The sequence below is a fragment of the Pinus tabuliformis genome, chromosome X (genome assembly GCF_031772625.1).
Source record: "Pinus tabuliformis cultivar Carrire ecotype Pingquan chromosome X, CPIR1, whole genome shotgun sequence".
Classification (NCBI taxonomy): Eukaryota; Viridiplantae; Streptophyta; class Pinopsida; order Pinales; family Pinaceae; genus Pinus; species Pinus tabuliformis.
Window position 1 is genome coordinate 824,582,490 of NC_142308.1, and position 19,738 is coordinate 824,602,227.

Here is a 19,738-nt window from a genome sequence, read left to right on the forward strand (position 1 = left end):
GAACCATGCACTGATAAAATTCTAACCTTCTACGGGACTATAACTCACACTTAAGATGTGTAGGATATAGATCTCATAAAAATATAACATTTACAGTCTGTGAATCAAAATATCAATATTCAGTTAGGCATAACTGAATAAGGAAAATGATTGAAGTGAGTTGCTTAATTAAATATTAATTGGTTCTGTAGGCAGCTTCAAGTCACATGGGAACAGGCATTCCATGGTCAACAATTGAAGATCAGGTTAGGTTATCCTTTAGGGCTGCTTCTCTCTCTCTCTCTCTCTATATATATATATTTATTTGTTTGATTATTTATTCTTCTCTGATGTTTATATATGATAATGGTATTGCTTTCTAATACTTGGTCACTTTCAGGCACTCGTTGTTCTTGTGCATGATGTGGGTACTAATTGGGAGCTTGTTAGTGATATTATCAATTCAAGCTTGCAATTAAAGGTGACATTATTTTTCTGCCTTGCGATATGCTTACATCACAATATACCATTATATGACACCATGTTCTACAAGGACTAGCCGAAGATAACTAAAAAGGTTCCAGTGAAAGTTCTGTTTTATAGATATATTGTAGAGTGTGGCTAGTTGCATGGTTAAATGTTGCTCAGACAACTTGATGTTCTCAGGGTATTTTTCGAAAACCTATAGATTGCAAAGAGCGGCATAAGTGTCTCATGGAGAGGACAGCTGGAGATGGCTGTGATAGTCCGGAGGATTCTGGCTCTTCACAACCTTTTCCTGCTTTACATGGTGTTAGGAAGGTATGCCATCTAGAGTCCTTGGAAGCTATTGGTTTTTCTTATCGATGTAAGCTGTTATTTTTAACTGGATGCCTATGCATGATCTAACCTATGTTGAATGTGGATTTCACCTGAAGTTCTGGGGTTTAAATATGATAAGATAGTTCTCTTTGTCCACAAATGAGCACAGAAATTGGTCAATAGGACAAGAGCATAAACATGCTCGAGTCACAAGCATATTGTTGCTGAGAAATCTAGGGCATAGAGATTAAGTGATTTCTCTTTTATTAGTAACTGCTTGTGAGTGATTTTTACTTCTTTAGATTAGGATCTTCTTTTACTTAGGTTATTAGTGTTGTTCTTCATCAAACAACTACCAATGCATAAACCATAAAGAGACAAGAGACAGAATATAGGCTATCAGCCAGGGCCAAAACCTCTTACTCTTTTAGAGGAAAACCCGAACAAATTTTTCTTATAGAGATTCCAATTGACGAATACCAAGACCAAGACCCTTGACCTATTTGCCACTACAAGACCAAGACACAAAGCTTTCTTGATGAAGTCCTTCTTCCTTGAGTCAACCTTCTGCTTCTTCCTTCTTCTCGGCTTCTCTTCAACTTCGGCTGCTTCAGACCATCACTAGTTTTGGCCTCCTTGAATTAGACCTTCCTTGCTTGACGAATACCTCTTACTCTTTCAGAGGAAAACCCGAACAAATTCTTCTTATAGAGATTCCAATTGACGAATACCAAGACCAAGGCCCTTGACCTATTTGCCATTACAAGACCAAGACACAAAGCTTTCTTGATAAAATCCTACTTCCTTGAGTCAACCTTCTGCTTCTTCCTTCTCGGCTTCTCTTCAACTTCGGCTGCTTCAGACCATCACCGGTTTTGGCCTCCTTGAATTAGACCTTCCTTGCTTGGTGATTCCTTCTAGTTTACCATGGCTTCCTCTTAACCTTGCCCTACTTCCAACTCGGCTGCTCAATAGGATTGTAATTCTTTTAGGTTCCTTTTGCTGCAACAGAACTCTTACTTCCTCACACGTGCAGAGGAAGAACAACTCAAAACAGACTTGAAAAGGAGCTTGGTTGATACTCTTTTTCCTTCGCTGAAATGACCTTTTTCTGTTGCAGACCTTCGCTGAAATGACCTGCTGTACCTTGCACTTTTTAACCGCAGACCCCTACCGAAGATGCTTCTCTGAAATTCTGCATTGAAAATGGAATCCGAGCTAGCTATTTATAGTTGTTTGCCACTGTTTATGAGCCGACATGAGTGCAAGTGAGCCGTTGTGACTGTTGGGGAGACAATTAATTTTATTTTGAAGCCAACTTGAGGTTAATGCTTGTGCTCGGTCTTGGAGGGCTACTAGACATTTCTAATGACTCATACACAAGTGTAATATGCGCAAGAAGGGTCCTTCATACATGACATAGACTCAATTTGACTTTTATGACTAGATGACTTAATCTTAAAGGCTCACAATGGGAGCCATTACTAAAATAAAATTCCTTGCTCATGAAACCCATGAGACAAGCATAAAAATAATTTTATTTTTCTTTCTTTTCATCAATTACACAAAATCACAATTACACATGTCATTATAAAGACTGAACGTAGTTACTTTTCAACACTCGCTCTTAACTAGGGAGGTATTCATAATGGTACATGGCCATTCTCAATCAGAAGAATTTCTCAAAAGAAGAATCGGATTGGTAACCCATCTGTATAGTATCATATCAACCAACATTGTCACATAGCAAGACCTTGACTAACAACTCTATATCTCCACGAGATTTGAGCACAATGCTGGCGAGACCAATGATGTATAGACACCCTCATCATTGTCTCTCTCGGAACATACCCCACCCGGGTTCTCAGGGTGTGTTCCACCAGGACTATTCTTATCTTGGATTCCCAGTCCTCATATCTTGGATTTCCAGTCCTCAAAGAATATCGGTCCTATATGACTACTCTTATTTTGGATGCCCTAATACATCCTCAAAGAGCATCAGATGCCAGATGTTTACCCAATCCTCCATTCTGCCTTCCCATGTGAAGACTAGAATGATGTGTCTATCTTTCCCTCTTAATTAGGGAGGACATATCTATTCCGATAAAGGAATGAACTCATTCCTACGAAAGGAATGTACCTAATCTCCCTCTTGGCTTAGGAATTTCCAAGTTTTTTCCAAGCAAGAAACTTGTTTCCAGGCTCCCTCTTAATTAGGGACCTATAGCAGAGCCTTAGGTGGAGATGGTGGGACAATTAGCTGCTTGAAGAAGTCCTCCTCACGATGTCATGAACTTCTTTTCGTTATCTAGGTGTCTTCATGTTTGAGACTTCTACATAGGGCACCGACCATCCACCACTTTCATCCATGTCATCATCATAAAATGATCCGTTAGTCCATATCTGGCCTTCCTTCATGCCATGCTACTTTCTTCATGCCATGTTTACTTAAGGATCTTTCATCCTACTACATGTGCATCAGTGGTGGAAGACATCCATAGATCTTCCCCTGGCAGCCCTGCATAAGCCCATCCGGATATAAAAATAAAGGAATGAACATTACCTTTGTGATGGTCTTTCATCATGACATCTTTTAGTTTGCATCAATATCTTGCATACATATCGACACATCTCCCAAAGATACATATTGTCAAGGGTCTCTTTTCCTTTCAGACTTCATCAAAGTCTTCATATCTTCCATGAAGATATCCTAGTCAAATCTTCTTGGTCTTTCGGATGTTGATTTTCTTTACCATGGTTGCATATTCCATGATCTCTTCCTTCCTTTATTCACACATTACATTCCCAGGAGCTTCCAATGAGAGTTCCTTAATTGTAGTCAACCACCTCATACTTCATATGAGGACTTTTTATGTTGATTTCATCTAGTGAATATGTGACCCATGCATTCCTGCATTCCTTTGAGGGAGGAGATCCTTACTTCTGATCATGCTCTTCAAGATAGAGCATTGATCCATGTTACATGCAACCATATGACATGACTTTCACAATATCAAATGTAAGCATACATACATACTTTTGATTGAAAGAGCTTCAATCCCTTGAACTGCTTCACTTTTATGTCATCATACCATCATCCCATGAATTCCACAAGCTTGGAATTCTTGATGAACAACTTTCTTTTCCTCATGATCGGTGAACCTTCCAATGAAGATTCCATCAGAGAATATTGAGGATTTGAAGTATCCCTATCAATAGATGTTTCCTTTTGACAAATGTATGATGAACCTTGTACTAGATGACCTTGCCACTTATGTTCCCAATGAGATTCCCAAGAGCTATATCCTTGACTTCCATAGATTCTAACCATCTTTCATGCTTTTCTATGATTATGTCCCAAGATTTTGCTTTCAATGCTTCTATGATGCCTTGATGCATCCCATTTTGTGAATCATGATAGCCATATCTTACAACAGAAGGCTTAGGAACTTGAAAAGAACTTAGGTAAGGAAGACTATCTGAATAGTGGAGATCTATTACTTCCTCCTTCCTGGGTTTCTTCTTTTCAACTTCCTCCACTTCCTCCACTTCCTTGGTGACATGGGCTTCTTCTCTTCGTCTTTTGTTATTGTCCTTCTTGAGCTTATGACAAATTCTTGACACCCATAGCATTAGATTTTGGCCATGTTCTTTTTCTTTTTTCTGAGGACCAAACTTTCGAAATTGTCCCTTTCTTGTCATTGCAGCATAAGCTTGATTTTGCTCACCTGTTCCCACATCAGATTTGGCCTTCAGTCTAGATTCTTCAATCTTGGATAGTGACCATAGATCCTGGAATGGAGTAGCTTCTTTCTTCCCATAAATACTTGAAGTAAAGTTACCCCACTCTCCGGTAGTGCATATAATACCACTGTAGCCATTTGACTATCAGAGATGACTTTTCCCTGTTCTTGTAGTTGATCTCGGATCTTAGATATCCTCATAAAGTATGAGGCTATTCCATCTTCCTTAGACATCTTCAGCTTGTAGAGTTCTTGCCTTAATGATATGACTTCTCTAGCAGTGCTTACGGAATACAACTCTACTAGTTTGTCATAGATTTCCTTTAAAGTTGCAAGTTTAGATACATATGGGATGAGGGGATCCTTGATGGATTCTATGAGAATCCTTTGAGCCCTAACTTCCCCTTTCATAGACTTGGCAAGAGCTTGAGCATCTTCCTCTCTTGGTTTTGCGTTAGATCCTTTGACATGATCCATGACCTCAATTTCAATGAGATTTAGAACTGTCCTCTTCTTCCATGCAAGATTGTTTGAAGCCCCAACCAATTTGTTGCTCTCCTTGCAAAAAGACATTTTGATAGATTCAAATAAGGTCATATACTTACTTGATAGGATGCTTTTTTCTCCTTGTTGCTTCTTTGATGTTGATGATGATATAGAGAATAGAAAACTTCTCTTTGTTGAAGATAGTTTTCTTCAATAATGATCCTTGATCTCATAGAGAGGGAGATCCCTTTTGATGGTTAAGTCTTGTTGATGAAGATCAGTGATGAATTCTTGGTGATGTCTTTAATGGTAAGGAACTTGTTTCAACGAGAGAGAATCTTGATGACACCGCCTTTTGATCTAGCTTCCTTTGGATGAATAGTCTTCAAAACACTTTAACTTGATTTGTTGATCTCTTCAATTTGAGTAGATGTAGGGTTATGGCCTTCTTGTCTTGATGATGATCCCAATACTTCTTTGTAGACATTTTTGATTTAGGGTTATGATGCTTCCTTTGACTTCAAGATGATCTTTGCTTTGATGCCTTCCTTGAAATTTGATCCTTGTGTGTCTCTTGATAAGATGCCCTTCCTTGACTTAGTTATCTTAGCTCTGATACCATGTTGAGAAATCTAGGGCACAAAGATTAAGTGATTTCTCTTTTATTAGTAACTGCTTGTGAGCGATTTTTACTTCTTTAGATTAGGATCTTCTTTTACTTAGGTTATTAGTGTTCTTCATCAAACAACTACCAATGCATAAACCATAAAGGGACAAGAGATACCAGATATAGGCTATCAGCCAGGGCCAAAGCCTCTCACTCTTTGAGAGGAAAACCCGAACAAATTATTCTTATAGAGATTCCAATTGACGAACAACACTCTTACTTTGTCACACGTGCAGAGGAAGAACAACTCAAAACAGACTTGAAAATGAGCTTGGTTGATACTCTTTTTCCTTCACTGAAATGACCTTTTTCTGTTGCAGACCTTCGCTGAAATGACAAGCTGTACCTTGCACTTTTTAACTTCAGACCCCTATTAAAGATGCTTCTCCGAAATTCCGCGTTGAAAATGGAATCCAAGCTAGCTATTTATAGTTGTTTTCCACTGTTTATGAGTTGATATGAGTGCAATTGAGCCGACGTGACTGTTGGGGAGACAATTAATTTTATTTTGAAGCGGACTTGAGGTTAATGCTTATGCTCGGTCTTGGAGGGCTACTAGTCATTTCTAATGACGCATACACAAGTGTAATATGCCCAAGAAGGGTCCTTCATACATGACATACACTCAATTCGACTTTTATGACTAGATGACCTAATCCTAAAGGCTCACAATGGGAACCATTACTAAAATAAAATTCCTTGCTCATGAAACCCATGAGACAAGCATAATAATAATTTTATTTTTCTTTCTTTTCATCAATTACATAAAATCACAATTACACATGTCATTATGAAGAACGAACCTAGTTACTTGTCAACAATTGTGGCAGTTCCAAGGCTACTCCTGTGCATGATCTAACCTATGTTGAATGTGGATTTCACTCTAAATTCCGGGGTTTAAATATGATAAGATAATTGTATTTGTGCACAAATGAGCAAAAAAACGGTCAATTGGACTAGAGCATAAGCATGCTCGAGTCACAAGCATATTGTGGCAGTTCCAAGACCACTCCTGCAAGCTAAAAGATTAAGAGACACAAGGAAAATATAATAGAGAATAATAAATGATAACACGAGGATAAACCCTTGAAAAGAAAGAGGGCCACTATATTGTGTTAGATAGGGAAGTCAATATAGAATAGGAAGCAAAAAAATCTCCATATGCTTCGATCACTATGAGAAAAGAAACAATGCGTGGAAAAAGTGAAGCAAAATTCGTGAGAACATAGAAATTGAAATGTTATTCATCTCCACAAATGACCAAAATAGGTCCTTTAGCTTCACAAATGGAAAATGTCATTAATCTCTTATTCAACTCATTGCATATTTACATATATACACATGATAAATGGAGATGGAGATGTGATATGCAGTGCACAATGATATTACCTCCAATAGTGATGATAGATCATTTCAAGATGGGTTGGTGAGTGCCCTTTATACATAGAGGTCCATGCACACAATAGGTGGTAGTGCAGTATTATATACCATAAAGACACAATTGTGTACATGGACCTCACAAAGACACCCTGTTGACATTAACAAGCAAGATGATATGTTGCTTGGCTGTCTTGTTTATGTGAGTCCTCAAAATTTTCCTTCTCTAAGGCCAAAGTCTTGTCTTATTCAAGGACTTTGTAATTGGTTCAGAATCTCGGATCATTTACCCATTTGCATTGTTGTGTTTATTGGAGGGACTTGTATCTTTATGTTTACCTTGTCTTATAAGTTGAATGCTTCATTGTAGAGACTAAGGAGTGTATTCAAGTAGTTTCATGTGTGTAGCATCTTGTACCTAGGTAGAAGTGTTGGGAATACTGAGGGGGGCGGAGAGGTGAATCAGTGTTTTGTAATTTCCACAATTCAAGTATTGAAACAATTAACCAATAATGTCAATATCAAATGAACACAAGATATATATATATATATATATATATATATATATATATATACAAGGGAAGCTACAATTGGAAGGTCTACAACCCCAAGATTTACTAGCTCCCATTGGAAGGAGGCAGCAACTTTCTGAAGGAAGCTACAACTTTCTTCCCTAACACCACCTTGCCACCCTATAGAATAAAAGATAGAATAAAAAGTCTCTTGGGCTCCAGTACCAAGGACAATGACCCAAATACAACAATATTCAAACAACTTTAGTACTACCCCTTTGCCATGTCCAATATGCAATCAATACAATTCATACCTCAGATCATTAATACAATAGGTGCTCTTACTCTGTCCTCCATAGCTTGTTGAGAAACCAAGCGTAGTGTAGATTAGGCTTGATTCCTCTTAACTTGATAATTACTTGTGAATGTTTAATGTCTTCTTATTACTTCTTAAGTGTTCTTCATCGAGAAATTATGCAAATGTTCAGTCTTTCAAGAAAAACAAAGAGGCAAGAGACACAAAAATTAGGCTCCAAGCCAAGACAAAAACCCCACAAGGGAGAAAACCCAACAACAGTACTCTCTTATAGAATCAAATCAAATGAGATATCCAAGACTTAGACCAAGACCAGAACTGCCACCAAAAATGCCAAGTCAAACTCTCCTTCAAGTCACCTCCAATGTCAAAGTTAATAACTATCAAACTGTTCCAAATCTGGTCAATTCCTAAAATGTCTGTCCCTGGAATTTCGGGCTCACAGTAGAACAGAGAAAATCGCCCTGTTCACATGTGCAAGCCGTGGATGTCTAAAATTTGGTCAAACAAAAATATTCTTCTCTCCTTTGACTTCTCTTTTCTCCTTTGATTTTGGCTCCTTATTCTTCTTTATTTTGTTCAAAAGATGCTCCTTATTGTATATGTGAATTTTCTGCCATATAGGTTGAACTGCCTTCTATATATATCTGTCCAAGAGGTCGAATAGGTGGCCCTTTGGAGGACTGGGTTGACTTGTACATTTTGTGGACTTTTTGACTCAATCTAAAAATCAAATTTCTTTTCTTACAAAAGTCCAAATGGGAGATGACTCAAATACATTTTTCTTTGACTCATAATAAATTCTTTTTGACTCTAGAACCATGAAGAACATGATTTGACTAAAAATAAATATAATGAATACATTAATGATAGTTTTACATTACATTATGAAGACCAACACTAGTTACAATTTCAGCACTCCCTCTTAATGATGGAGATATTCATAACGACTCAACAAGGTATTCTCAAGTTGAAATATTCATATAAGAAAGGATTAGGATTGATAAGAATTAATGATGATTACATCATCATAACCAACATTGTCAAACTAGGAAGGCCTTGACAAGTAAGCTTTATCTCTCCAGTAGATCAGAGCACAATGCTGGGAGGCATAAATTTGGGCACCACCGCCTCTCAAGGCACATACCCCAACTGGTGTTCACTAAGATATGTCTTCATAGGACCATTTCCTAATCCATTGGCACAATACTTTGACACCAGGAATGTCGGTCCTTAGGACCATTCTTATCTTAGATCAATCTACTTGATTTACAACTATTAGTCCTGGTCATAATATAGATCTTCAAAGAATGTCGGTACCTGATGCTTATCCAATTCGTCATTCTCCCTATTAATGTTCATGCACTGGGCTTATGAATTTTCGTCTTGGCCATAGTACGTGACACATGGAGAACATGATGGCCACCCTCACTCCCTCTTAACCAGGGAGGAGATCCTCACTCCTTCTCAACCAGGGAGGAGATAGCCACAAGCCTAAGCTAGTCTCAAAAATACCCATCCTTTTTCATGAAAAGGAACTTCATCTATGCTTCGACTACTTGTTCGTCTTGTGGAGATCCATCGTAGCTTCTCGGATCCTATCTGCATCACATCATAACGAACATTGACCTTCCTAGTTTTCTAACAATCTTCATATCGAATCCAATGCGTCATCAAATAGTCCATCATGACATTTTACAGAGACAAACTGCTTCATAACTAATTGTATAAACTTCCATGTTCTATTCATTCATAGTGCGACATAATTTTTCTTCATGCTCTGTCAAGAAATCATCCCAAGTTTTGAGTAGATTCAACCATCGATAGTATCTGTACTCGTCATTATCATTGGCAACTCAATTGATGTGTCCTTGAATCGAATCCAATAAGCTCAAGTAATGACATATCCATCCAAGATCTTGTAGATCTCTCTTTCCAGCTGAGGTAAGTGAACTTCTTTATTAAGTCTTGCTTTCATGCTGCATCAAATCGACTTCTTTGATGCATACTTCAAACTGCTTTCTCCTTGTCTATTGAGATTCAAAAAAATCTTCATGTTTTGCTACGTTCTTTCAATTCTTCCATCTGCTAGTAAAGCTTAGATAGTTCTTGTTTTGACTGGCAAAATTTAGAAGACTATGAAAGAACAAACTGCAAAGTGCATAGACAAAATAACAATGGTTAGTAATCAAAGAAAGGACCTTGTCACTAACCTTGATGCTCTGCCTCTTCTTTTTTTATCTCGTCTTTCTTCTTGATCTCGAACTACTCTCCTCGGCTCTTTCTAGAGAATCTCGGTCTCTCTACTTTATACTGCTTCCCTAGAGAATCTCGGTCTCTAGTCTTCACACTAATCTTCTTGGCTACCTCTAGAGAATCTCGGTCTCTAGATCATAAACCCTAGTTTGGATACCCTCGATTCTCCTCCTAGACTAATACCTAGAAGGAACATTTCTTTCGTCGATCCTAGAAGAATCTCTACTTCGCACTACCCAGAAGACTCTCAACTTCACACTGCCCAGAAGAAACTTCCTTCACACTGCCCAAAAGAAACATGTTTCTCTTTTTCGCACTCTTCTTTGTAGCCTCCTTTCTTCACACTTCTTCTAGCCCTTCTTTGCACTTCTGTTTACCCTTCTTGTTCGCACTTCTGCTTGTCAAAGTCAAGTCGAGTTTCATGCTCAAAGTGGAGGATGAGTGTATTAGAATATTCCTAATTAGTATTTAATACTCATTCTTTTAGCTGTTGCTATTTTTTCGTTTAAGCAGTTTCTTAGATGAAACTTAGTGTTTCCATATTCTGCATAGAAACTTGATGTTTCTATTATTGTAAATATCTCTGTATTATCATTGAGCTTCTTGCTCATTCTGAATTAATTCATTCGACATTCTTTTATGGTATCAGAGCGAGGTTAAGAGATTTCTTGAACAGTTATTCTCTCTGCATTCTAATCTCTTGAGTTCTTTCTTTCAATCCTTTCTAAGGTCGAGCCCTCTGTAAGCCAGGTAGCCTTCACTGAGTCTTAGCCTCGGCTTTGCTCACTGTGATAAAAGCTTACAGTCGTCTATCTCGATACAGAAATGGATTCTTCTCCTGCATTATCATTTCTCTGAGGAATTAAAAGTTGAAGAAACTCTTGGATCTGATTTAGAACAAAATTCCCTTGCTGGTATACCGATTCTGTTTGGATACTCGCTACAGTTCTTTGTGGCGGTGACCGTCTAGTGGGCGCGGGATTCACTGCATCTTCCTCACATTTCCAACGCAGCATCACCAGTTTGCATCACAACCCCAGGAGCTGGATCGTGGTGTTATGAGCAGCAGTCTATTTGTCGTTTGAAGCCTTGTGTCGTTGGACGTGAAAATTTGAGACGACGGCATTCTCCGACAGTGGAACCACAAAACAACGACAGCGTGGATTTATCGAAAACGACAGCTCACGTGACGGCATTCTCCGACCGAAAAGGTTTTGGCCCTTCGTTGATATGATACAATCGTGGACGGCTCACGTGGTTTCATTTTTTAAGTCTACGTATTTATTTGGCAACTGACCGCAACGAGCTGGAATTTAATCGTCGCATCAAGGTTTCGGGACCCTATGCCCTCTCATTTGCGTCAGAAATTACCATTTTTTTTTTAGTTCAATTTTGGACGAGATCCAAGATCGCGTCGGAGCTTCAGCTGAAGGGGCGTGAACAGCCGTTCGGAAGAACGGATTTGAGAGGTTTCGAAACCTGGAATTTGTTGGAGTCGAAATCCCCTTCTTAGATTCGGAGTCACTGGTGCGTAAATTATCAGGGGGCAGCTGCCACGTCGGTCTGACATTTGCACATAATCTTTCAAGGCAGAATTTGTTAAAGTTCTGTGTCTCATACAGTCATCTTGATATTTTCTTGGAATTTATTTGCGGTTTCTTCATTTGAAAAGGCATCACCTGAAACTTGATCTCTGAAGTTTGGCATTTGTTTGCTCAAGGCTGCCTGTGGAGAATTTGTTCTGCAGCCTTTGTTAAATCAGCAGCTGTATAATCAATACAATCACTTCAAGCAGACTTGTGAAAGAAGGGTACAACTACAGCAGTGGAATCTGCTCTATTGCTATTTTTTTTTAGACTGTGGAGATATATTTTTGCTGGACTTCTGTATTGTCTTTGGGAAAATGGCCACGCTCACCAATCTGATGTTAGAAGGAAATCAACGCTTTAATGGCAGCAACTATAACATTTGGAAACAAAGAATGTTGACCATTTTTGAATACAGGGGTTTTGATCAGCTCATTTTGGGCAAAGAGCTTCGTCCCGGTATATCTGGTACCGATCAAGATAAATTTGATGATCGAAATCGAGAGGCTGTTATGCTTCTCAAGCTCTCTGTCGCTGATGATCAGTTACCACAGATTCCTTCTGGCAAGACAGCTGCCGAAATCTGGCAACAGTTGAAAGAACTGCACGAGACATCTGACAAAAGCAGAGCCTTTTTTCTCAAAAATCAGTTGTTCTCCATCATGATGGACGAACATATGTCTTTACAGGAACATCTCAACAAAATTAAAGACATTCGAGATCAGCTCGAAGCCATTGGTTGGACCATGGAGGAAGAAGATATGGTAGTCATTACTTTGAAAAGTCTACCGAAATCCTATGAACACTTCATAGAAACACTCAACATTACCACCACAAATGTTGATCTGAAGTTTCAAGAGTTATGTACCAAACTTCTGCAGCAAGATCGGTGGAAACAGCAGTTTGGTAGTAGTGCTTCATCAGTATCCTCTGTTGGCATTTTGGCTCAGGAATGGCGCTATGATACAGGTGTTGTCCTTGATGGCAACTCTCTTTGATGACAGATCTCCGTTCAATCTACAGAATGAAGCGAAATCTCATATACGCAGGTTAATTAAGTCCAAGTTGCGTATACACGCTGGTGATATGCATACTAAGTCGCGTATACGCAGGAGAGCTACATAATAAGGCGCGTATACACGCAGATGCATGAACAGAAAAGTGCGTATATGTCGGGAAGTTTCCTTTTGGTCCATGGTAGTTAGTCCTCGGTACTTGTGCCCATGTCTTTGGACCAAAGTACCTCGACAGTCGTGTAGATCTCTAGTTTTGAAGTTGATGGTTTTGGATTTCTATGGTTTTGGCTCTTGGTATTGAGCAAGGCCTAAGGCTATATAAGGAGAAGAAGATCATTAGGCAAAATCATCTTTCGAAAAGGCTTGAATATCTGAAAAAGAAAGAGATCTGATATGCAGGTTCTGGGTTGCTTGATCTAAGCCAAGGAGAGATCACATCGGTTGATGGAAGACTAGATCTAAGGATAGATCGGGATCTAATGGTTTGAAATGCACTATCATGATATGGTTGATTATGCGTATTTCTAGATCTGCATACTGTCGCAATGTTATGTTCTGGGTCTAACTGATGTCTGGTACAGCTGCAAATTGAGAGAGTTTATTTTTAGATCTGTACGCAGGTTGGCTTCGGTAAAAGTGCGTGTATACGCGGGTTTTGCTCATTGAAGTAGCGTATATCTTTTGAAGCTTGATTTTGGGTTTACAGTTGGGTCTGACTGTTATTGCAAAGTTCTGTAGTCTGCTCTGTGTTCTGGTAACTGGTGATTGACAGGGTTCAGTGGTTCAGTGATTCAAAGTTTGGTTGTTTTATGCTTCAATGATCTGTTGTGAAAGGTGAATGAATTGTGGTCTTCAGATTGTAATGTTGTGCTTCAGGAATATCCAGTCTGAAAATGTATGAAAGGTGGTACCTGAAAGAAAGAAGATTGTAGGTCAGCAGCTACGTACTAGTATCTTGGCTAGTACAAGAGCAAAGGGGGTTGGAGCTCCCTTCCAAGGAAGTTTGGAGAACGAGAGAAGGTTGTAGCCTTCTGCAGGTTGTAGCCTGCGTACTGGTATAAGGCTGCACCAGTACAAAAGATTGTAAACTGAAGTTTCATATTAAGAAAGATAGAGACAACTTGCAGCAGGTGGTTTTCACCCACATTGGGTTTCCACCTTATATCTTGGTGTTCATGTGTGTGGCTTTTGATCTGTTCTGTTATACTGCACCTGTTTACTGTTAATGTGGTGAATAATGTCCTGATGCACTTAACTGAAGAATAAGCTAACTAAATTATGAGTTTTCTTCTTATACGCTGTTTTATTTAGTCACAGTAGCGTGTACACGCTGGTTCACTTAACTGAAGTAGCGTATATGTTTCTGAGCATTGAAAAAGTTTGATTGATCTGATAATACTGATTCACCCCCCCCTCTCAGTATTATTTCCAACAATTGGTATCAGAGCAGGTCCTTCAGAGAAGCTTGATCGCTTGAAGGTAGATCATTCATCATGAGCAACTACGAGAAAGAAGCATCAATCAGGCCACCGATTTTTGATGGGACAAATTTCAATTATTGGAAGGTAAGAGTTACTGCATATCTTCAATCTCTTGGTACAGAAGTTTGGAACATTGTAGAAACCGGCTATGCTTTTCCTTCAGCTACTCCTACAGATCCAGCTGAGAAAAAGACGTATGAAACAAATGCAAAAGCTGTCAGTACTCTATTAGGAAGTATATCCCAAACAGAATTCATGAAGGTCATGCACTTCAAATCAGCAAAAGAGATATGGGACAAAATGATCACTAGCTATGAAGGAGATGAACAGGTAAAGCAAGCTAAACTTCAAACTCTCAGGATTCAATATGAGACTCTCAAGATGTATAATGATGAAAGTGTGGCTAATTATTTTCTTCGGGTAGATGAGATTGTTAATTGTATGAAAAATTTGGGTGAAGAAATAAAAGAGACTATAGAAGTTCGAAAGATTCTAAGATCATTATCCCCCAAGTTTGAATCTAAAGTATCTGCAATAGAAGAAAAGGAAAATCTCCGTGTTCTCACTATGTCTCAGCTACATGGAATTCTAACTGCTTATGAAATGAGAAAGGGAGGTCCATCAGACAGAAGGGAAGCTGCTTTTAAGGCATCTGGAAAAGAAGATTACTATGAAGCAAGCCATGTTCCAGAAGAAGAGGAAGAAGAATCAAATTTTGTCAGAAATCTTCAAAGGGGTTCTGGAAGGTTCAGAGGTAAGCTACCTTTCAAATGCTTTGCTTGTGGAAGAGTAGGTCATTATGCTGCAAAATGTCCTTATAAGGATAAAGGAAAAGAACCTGCTAGATGGAACAAGAAACAAAGTGCAAATAAGAAAAGCTACTACACCCATGAAGATAGTGATGGCTTATCAAACAGTGATGAAGATGAACAAGGTAATAAATATAAGCTGTTAATGGCATTTGAAGATGATGATTATGAGGATGCTGTAGATGTGGATAATCTCTATGATGAAATTATTAGACTCAAGAGATGCATAGAAGAAAAGAATGTGATCATTGATACTTTGCAATTTCAAATTGATGAAAAGGAAAAACATCTTGAAAAACTAGAAGGTGAAATTGTTGGTCTCAGAAAAGAAATTGAGAAAACAAAAGCTATTAATCTTAAGTTTGTCAAAGGATCTGAAACTTTGGATGAGATTATCAATGTGCAGCGGTCTCCTCTAAACAAGACAGGTTTGGGCTATAATGGAGAGACCTCTCAAGCATCCACCTCAAAAAGTTATCTTGATGCAACAAGAAGAAATGAGCAGAAGAACAATGAAGATAATCAGGTAAAGCAGGGACGAATTACAAACAGAAACTATCAGGGACAATCCATCTTAAGGGTGAACAAAAGCTACAACCAGCCACAGGTAAAATCTTCTCAGTTTGGTTCAAGAATAGATGAAAATAGAAATTACAATCAGTTGGCTGGTAGATTCAATAACCGCAGAAGCTTCTTCAATGGACAATGCTTTTCTTGCCATAACTTTGGTCACAAAGCAGCTCAATGTGTTGCATATAAAACAATCATGACTAGGGAAGCTCAAAAACAAAGAAGTATGACAGGGATTACAAAAAGGACCTATAACAACTTTTCGGTTCTTGAAAATGAAGTTGAATGTTCTATTTGCAATAATTTTGGTCATGAAGACTCTGAATGCAGGAGCAGGTTTCAGGAGAAAAAGGAACAAGCCACAAGCACCAAAACATGGAGAATAAAGGAACCTCAAACAGAAAGATGTGGGATAGCATTTTATGCAGAAGGACAGGAAAATCTATGGTACATTGACAGTGGATGTTCGAAACATATGACAGGTGATAAAGAAAAACTTGAATCTTATTCTACTTTAGAAAAGGGAAAGAAAGTTTCTTTTGGAAATGATACTCCTGCAACTATAAAAGGAAAAGGTATTGCTCCTTTGAAAGAAAAGGTCAAGGCTGGAAATGTTTTGTATGTTGATGGATTGAAGCATAATCTACTAAGTGTCAGCCAGATGTGTGATAAAAAAACCGAGGTTATTTTCAGATCGAATGGATGTCTTGTTCGTGATCTTGATACAGGTAAAACAGTTCTCAAAGGCAAAAGAACTCCAAATAATCTGTACATATTTGAAGAAGGACAACAACAATGCTATCTTAGCAAGGATGAAGAGCACTGGTTATGGCATCGAAGGTTGGGACATCTAAGCTTCTCACAAATAAGGAAAGCATGCAAATATCAGGCAGTTCGCGATCTTCCAGATATCAAAATTCCAGACAACACCATATGCAAATCTTGTCAGTTTGGAAAGCAAACCAGAACTAACTTTCCAGAGAAGGAAGGATCAGCTAGCTTGCCTCTTGAGCTAGTCCATACAGATGTATGTGGTCCATTTAGGAAAAGGACACCTCGAGGAGAAGAATATCTGATATTATTCATTGATGATTTCTCAAGGTTTGTTTGGTTAGGGCTTATGAAGCACAAAGATGAAGCATTCGAAAAATTCAAATCCTTCAAAGCATTGGTTGAAAATGAATCAGGACACAAAATTAAGTGCCTCAGATCTGACAGAGGTGGGGAGTTCACCTCAAATGAATTTTTCGATTTCTGTGACGAACATGGGATAAGAAGAGAATTCTCTACAGCTAGAACTCCTCAGCAAAATGGGGTTGTGGAAAGAATGAACAGAACTATCCAACAAATGGCTCGTGCTATGCTCGATGAATCAGGTACTCCTGCAACCTTCTGGGGTGAAGCTGCACATGCTGCTGTTATTATTCTTAACAAAACAAATGTCCGAGTAAACAGCACTCAAACACCTCATGAGCTTTGGAGTGGTAAAACTCCTTCCGTGAAGCACTTCAAAATCTTTGGGAGCAAATGTTATATTAAGAATACTGATGAGCAACTTGGCAAACTTGAACCAAGAGCAGATGAGGGCATTCTTCTTGGTTATTCTCCACATAGCAAAGCATACAAGTGCTACAATAAAAGACTTGGCAGAATTGTTGACAGTATTGATGTAGTGGTTGATGAGAAGGGATATATTCCTAGGCAAGTTCATCATGAAGACATTGAAGAAGATGAAGGCTACTCTCAAAGGCGGAATGATGAAGAAGAAGAACCTCAAGAAGAAGAAGAATCTCAAGAAGAACCAGAGGAGCAGACAAGAATAGAAGAGAAGACTCCATCCAGATATGTTCAAAAGAATCATCCAGAAACTCAGATTGTGGGGCAGAAAGAAGCAGGGGTACAAACAAGAAGGACACTTGCAGAAGCTTCAAGCTACTTGGCATTACTCTCCTCCACTGAACCACAAAATGTGAAAGAGGCATGCAAAGATGAATGTTGGGTCAAAGCAATGGATGAAGAACTTGAGCAAATCGAAAAGAACAACACTTGGGAATTAGTTCCTAGACCAAAAGATAAGAATGTAATAGGAACAAAATGGGTCTTCAAGAATAAATTAAATGAAAATGGAGAAGTAATTAGAAACAAGGCCAGACTTGTTTGTAAAGGGTATGCACAGCAAGAAGGAATAGATTTTGAAGAGACCTTTGCTCCTGTGGCAAGACTTGAGGCCATCCGAATGTTCCTTGCTCTCTCAAGCTTTCAAAACTTCAAGGTATTTCAAATGGACGTGAAATCAGCTTTCCTGAATGGAGACTTAGAAGAAGAAGTATATATTGAGCAGCCAGATGGCTTCATTCTTGGGAATGATCCAAACCTTGTATGCAGATTGAAAAAGGCACTCTATGGACTCAAACAAGCTCCAAGGGCTTGGTACTATCGGTTGGACAAATATCTTCACCAACAAGGCTTTTCAAAAGGATCAGCAGATAGCAATCTCTATATAAAAGTTGAAAATAACAAATTGCTAATTCTTGTTGTTTATGTAGATGATATTATTTTTGGCAGCAATGAAGAGACTATGAGTCAAAACTTTGCCTTGGTTATGCAGAAAGAATTCGAAATGTCACTTCTTGGAGAATTGACATATTTTCTTGGATTGCAAATCCAACAAAATGAAGGAGGTATCTTCTTGTCTCAAACCAAATACCTCAAGCAGATCTTGAAGAAGTATGGCATGGAAGAGTCAAAGCCAGTATGTACACCCATGGTTACAGGATGCAGCCTCAGTGCAAATGATGAATCAGCAGCAGTTCACCAACCCACTTATAGATCCATGATTGGGAGTTTGCTTTATTTGACAGGTACTCGACCAGATATTACACATGCAGTAGGAATGGTTGGAAGATTTCAAGCCAACCCAAAGGAAACTCATCTTCAGGCAGTCAAAAGAATCTTCAAATATCTTCAAGGGACCCAAAACTATGGCTTATGGTATCCTAGAAATACAGATCTCACTCTTCATGCTTACACAGATGCAGATTGGGCTGGAAGTGTGGATGATAGGAAAAGCACAAGTGGTGGTGCTTTCTTCATGGGTTCCAGACTAGTATCTTGGTTCAGCAAGAAACAGAGTTCGATTGCCTTATCTACAGCTGAAGCAGAATATGTGGCTGCAGCATCTTGTTGCACACAACTTCTTTGGATGATGCAGACCTTGCAGGACTTTCAAATCACTTGCACTCCACCCGTCTCTATCTTATGTGATAATACAAGTGCAATCAGCATTTCAAAGAATCCAGTCATGCACTCAAAGACCAAGCACATACCAATCAAGTACCATTTTCTTCGGGAACAAGTGCTTGAGCAGAAGGTTAAGTTGGAGTATGTTCCTTCTAAGGAACAAGTTGCTGATATTCTCACAAAACCACTGCCCAGGGAAACTTTTGAATATCTCAGACAAAAGCTGGGAGTAGTTGATGCTTCATCCTACTGTTGAAGTTTGTTTATTCTACAGAAAAGTTGGTATACGCAGGTTACGGAAGGGATATCAGCGTATATACGCTGATTTATGCGGAGTAAGTCGCGTGTATGTTGGACGCTTGTTGCCGAAAGTATATCCGCGTACATACGCAGTTTCATACAGGATAAATCGCGTATATGAAGTTCTGAACAGCAAGGGCAAACTCTGGAGTTCTGAACAGCAATGGGTATGTCAGAATTCTTCAGGCACAGTTTTCAGGGGGTGCAGCAGGCACAGGTTCAGGGGGAGCAGCTTAAAAGTCTCATAAAGCATTGTTGGCATTCAGATGTTTTGGTTGTTGATTTCAGGAGAAGGAGCTCAGAAAGAAATCCTGGTTGCTGATCTAAAAAGATGTTTATCAGATGCTGCTGGTGACTTTCATAAGTCTTGGTCTAGATCTATTGTCTCTATGTCATGTATCTCTCTTGTGATATCTCTTTTATGGTGTCAAGGTCATGTAACGGCCTATGTTGGTTTCCCCACTATGCCTGGGATGAATGATGTAATATAATTGATTGTCTCTGATGTGTCCCCTCTTGGTAGGGAGTATGGATGTATGTATTGAGTCTTTTGGTGATAGGAAGGTCCCTTATGGTGTATAAGTCTTGGTTCCTGTTGA

The 19,738-nt window shown here is 38.8% G+C and overlaps 1 protein-coding gene across 2 annotated transcripts in view; it reads left to right on the forward strand.

Annotated features, from left to right (window-relative positions):
- LOC149142308 (chromatin modification-related protein EAF1 B-like) overlaps window positions 1–19,738 on the forward strand; it is a 185,353-nt gene that overhangs the window by 95,133 nt on the left and 70,482 nt on the right. For both annotated transcript variants that reach the window (XM_089448635.1, XM_089448636.1), the window contains exons 14-16: window positions 192–245; window positions 380–460; window positions 646–780. In XM_089448635.1, coding sequence (XP_089304761.1) covers window positions 192–245; window positions 380–460; window positions 646–780 — 270 coding nt within the window. The remainder of the gene's footprint in view (window positions 1–191; window positions 246–379; window positions 461–645; window positions 781–19,738) is intronic.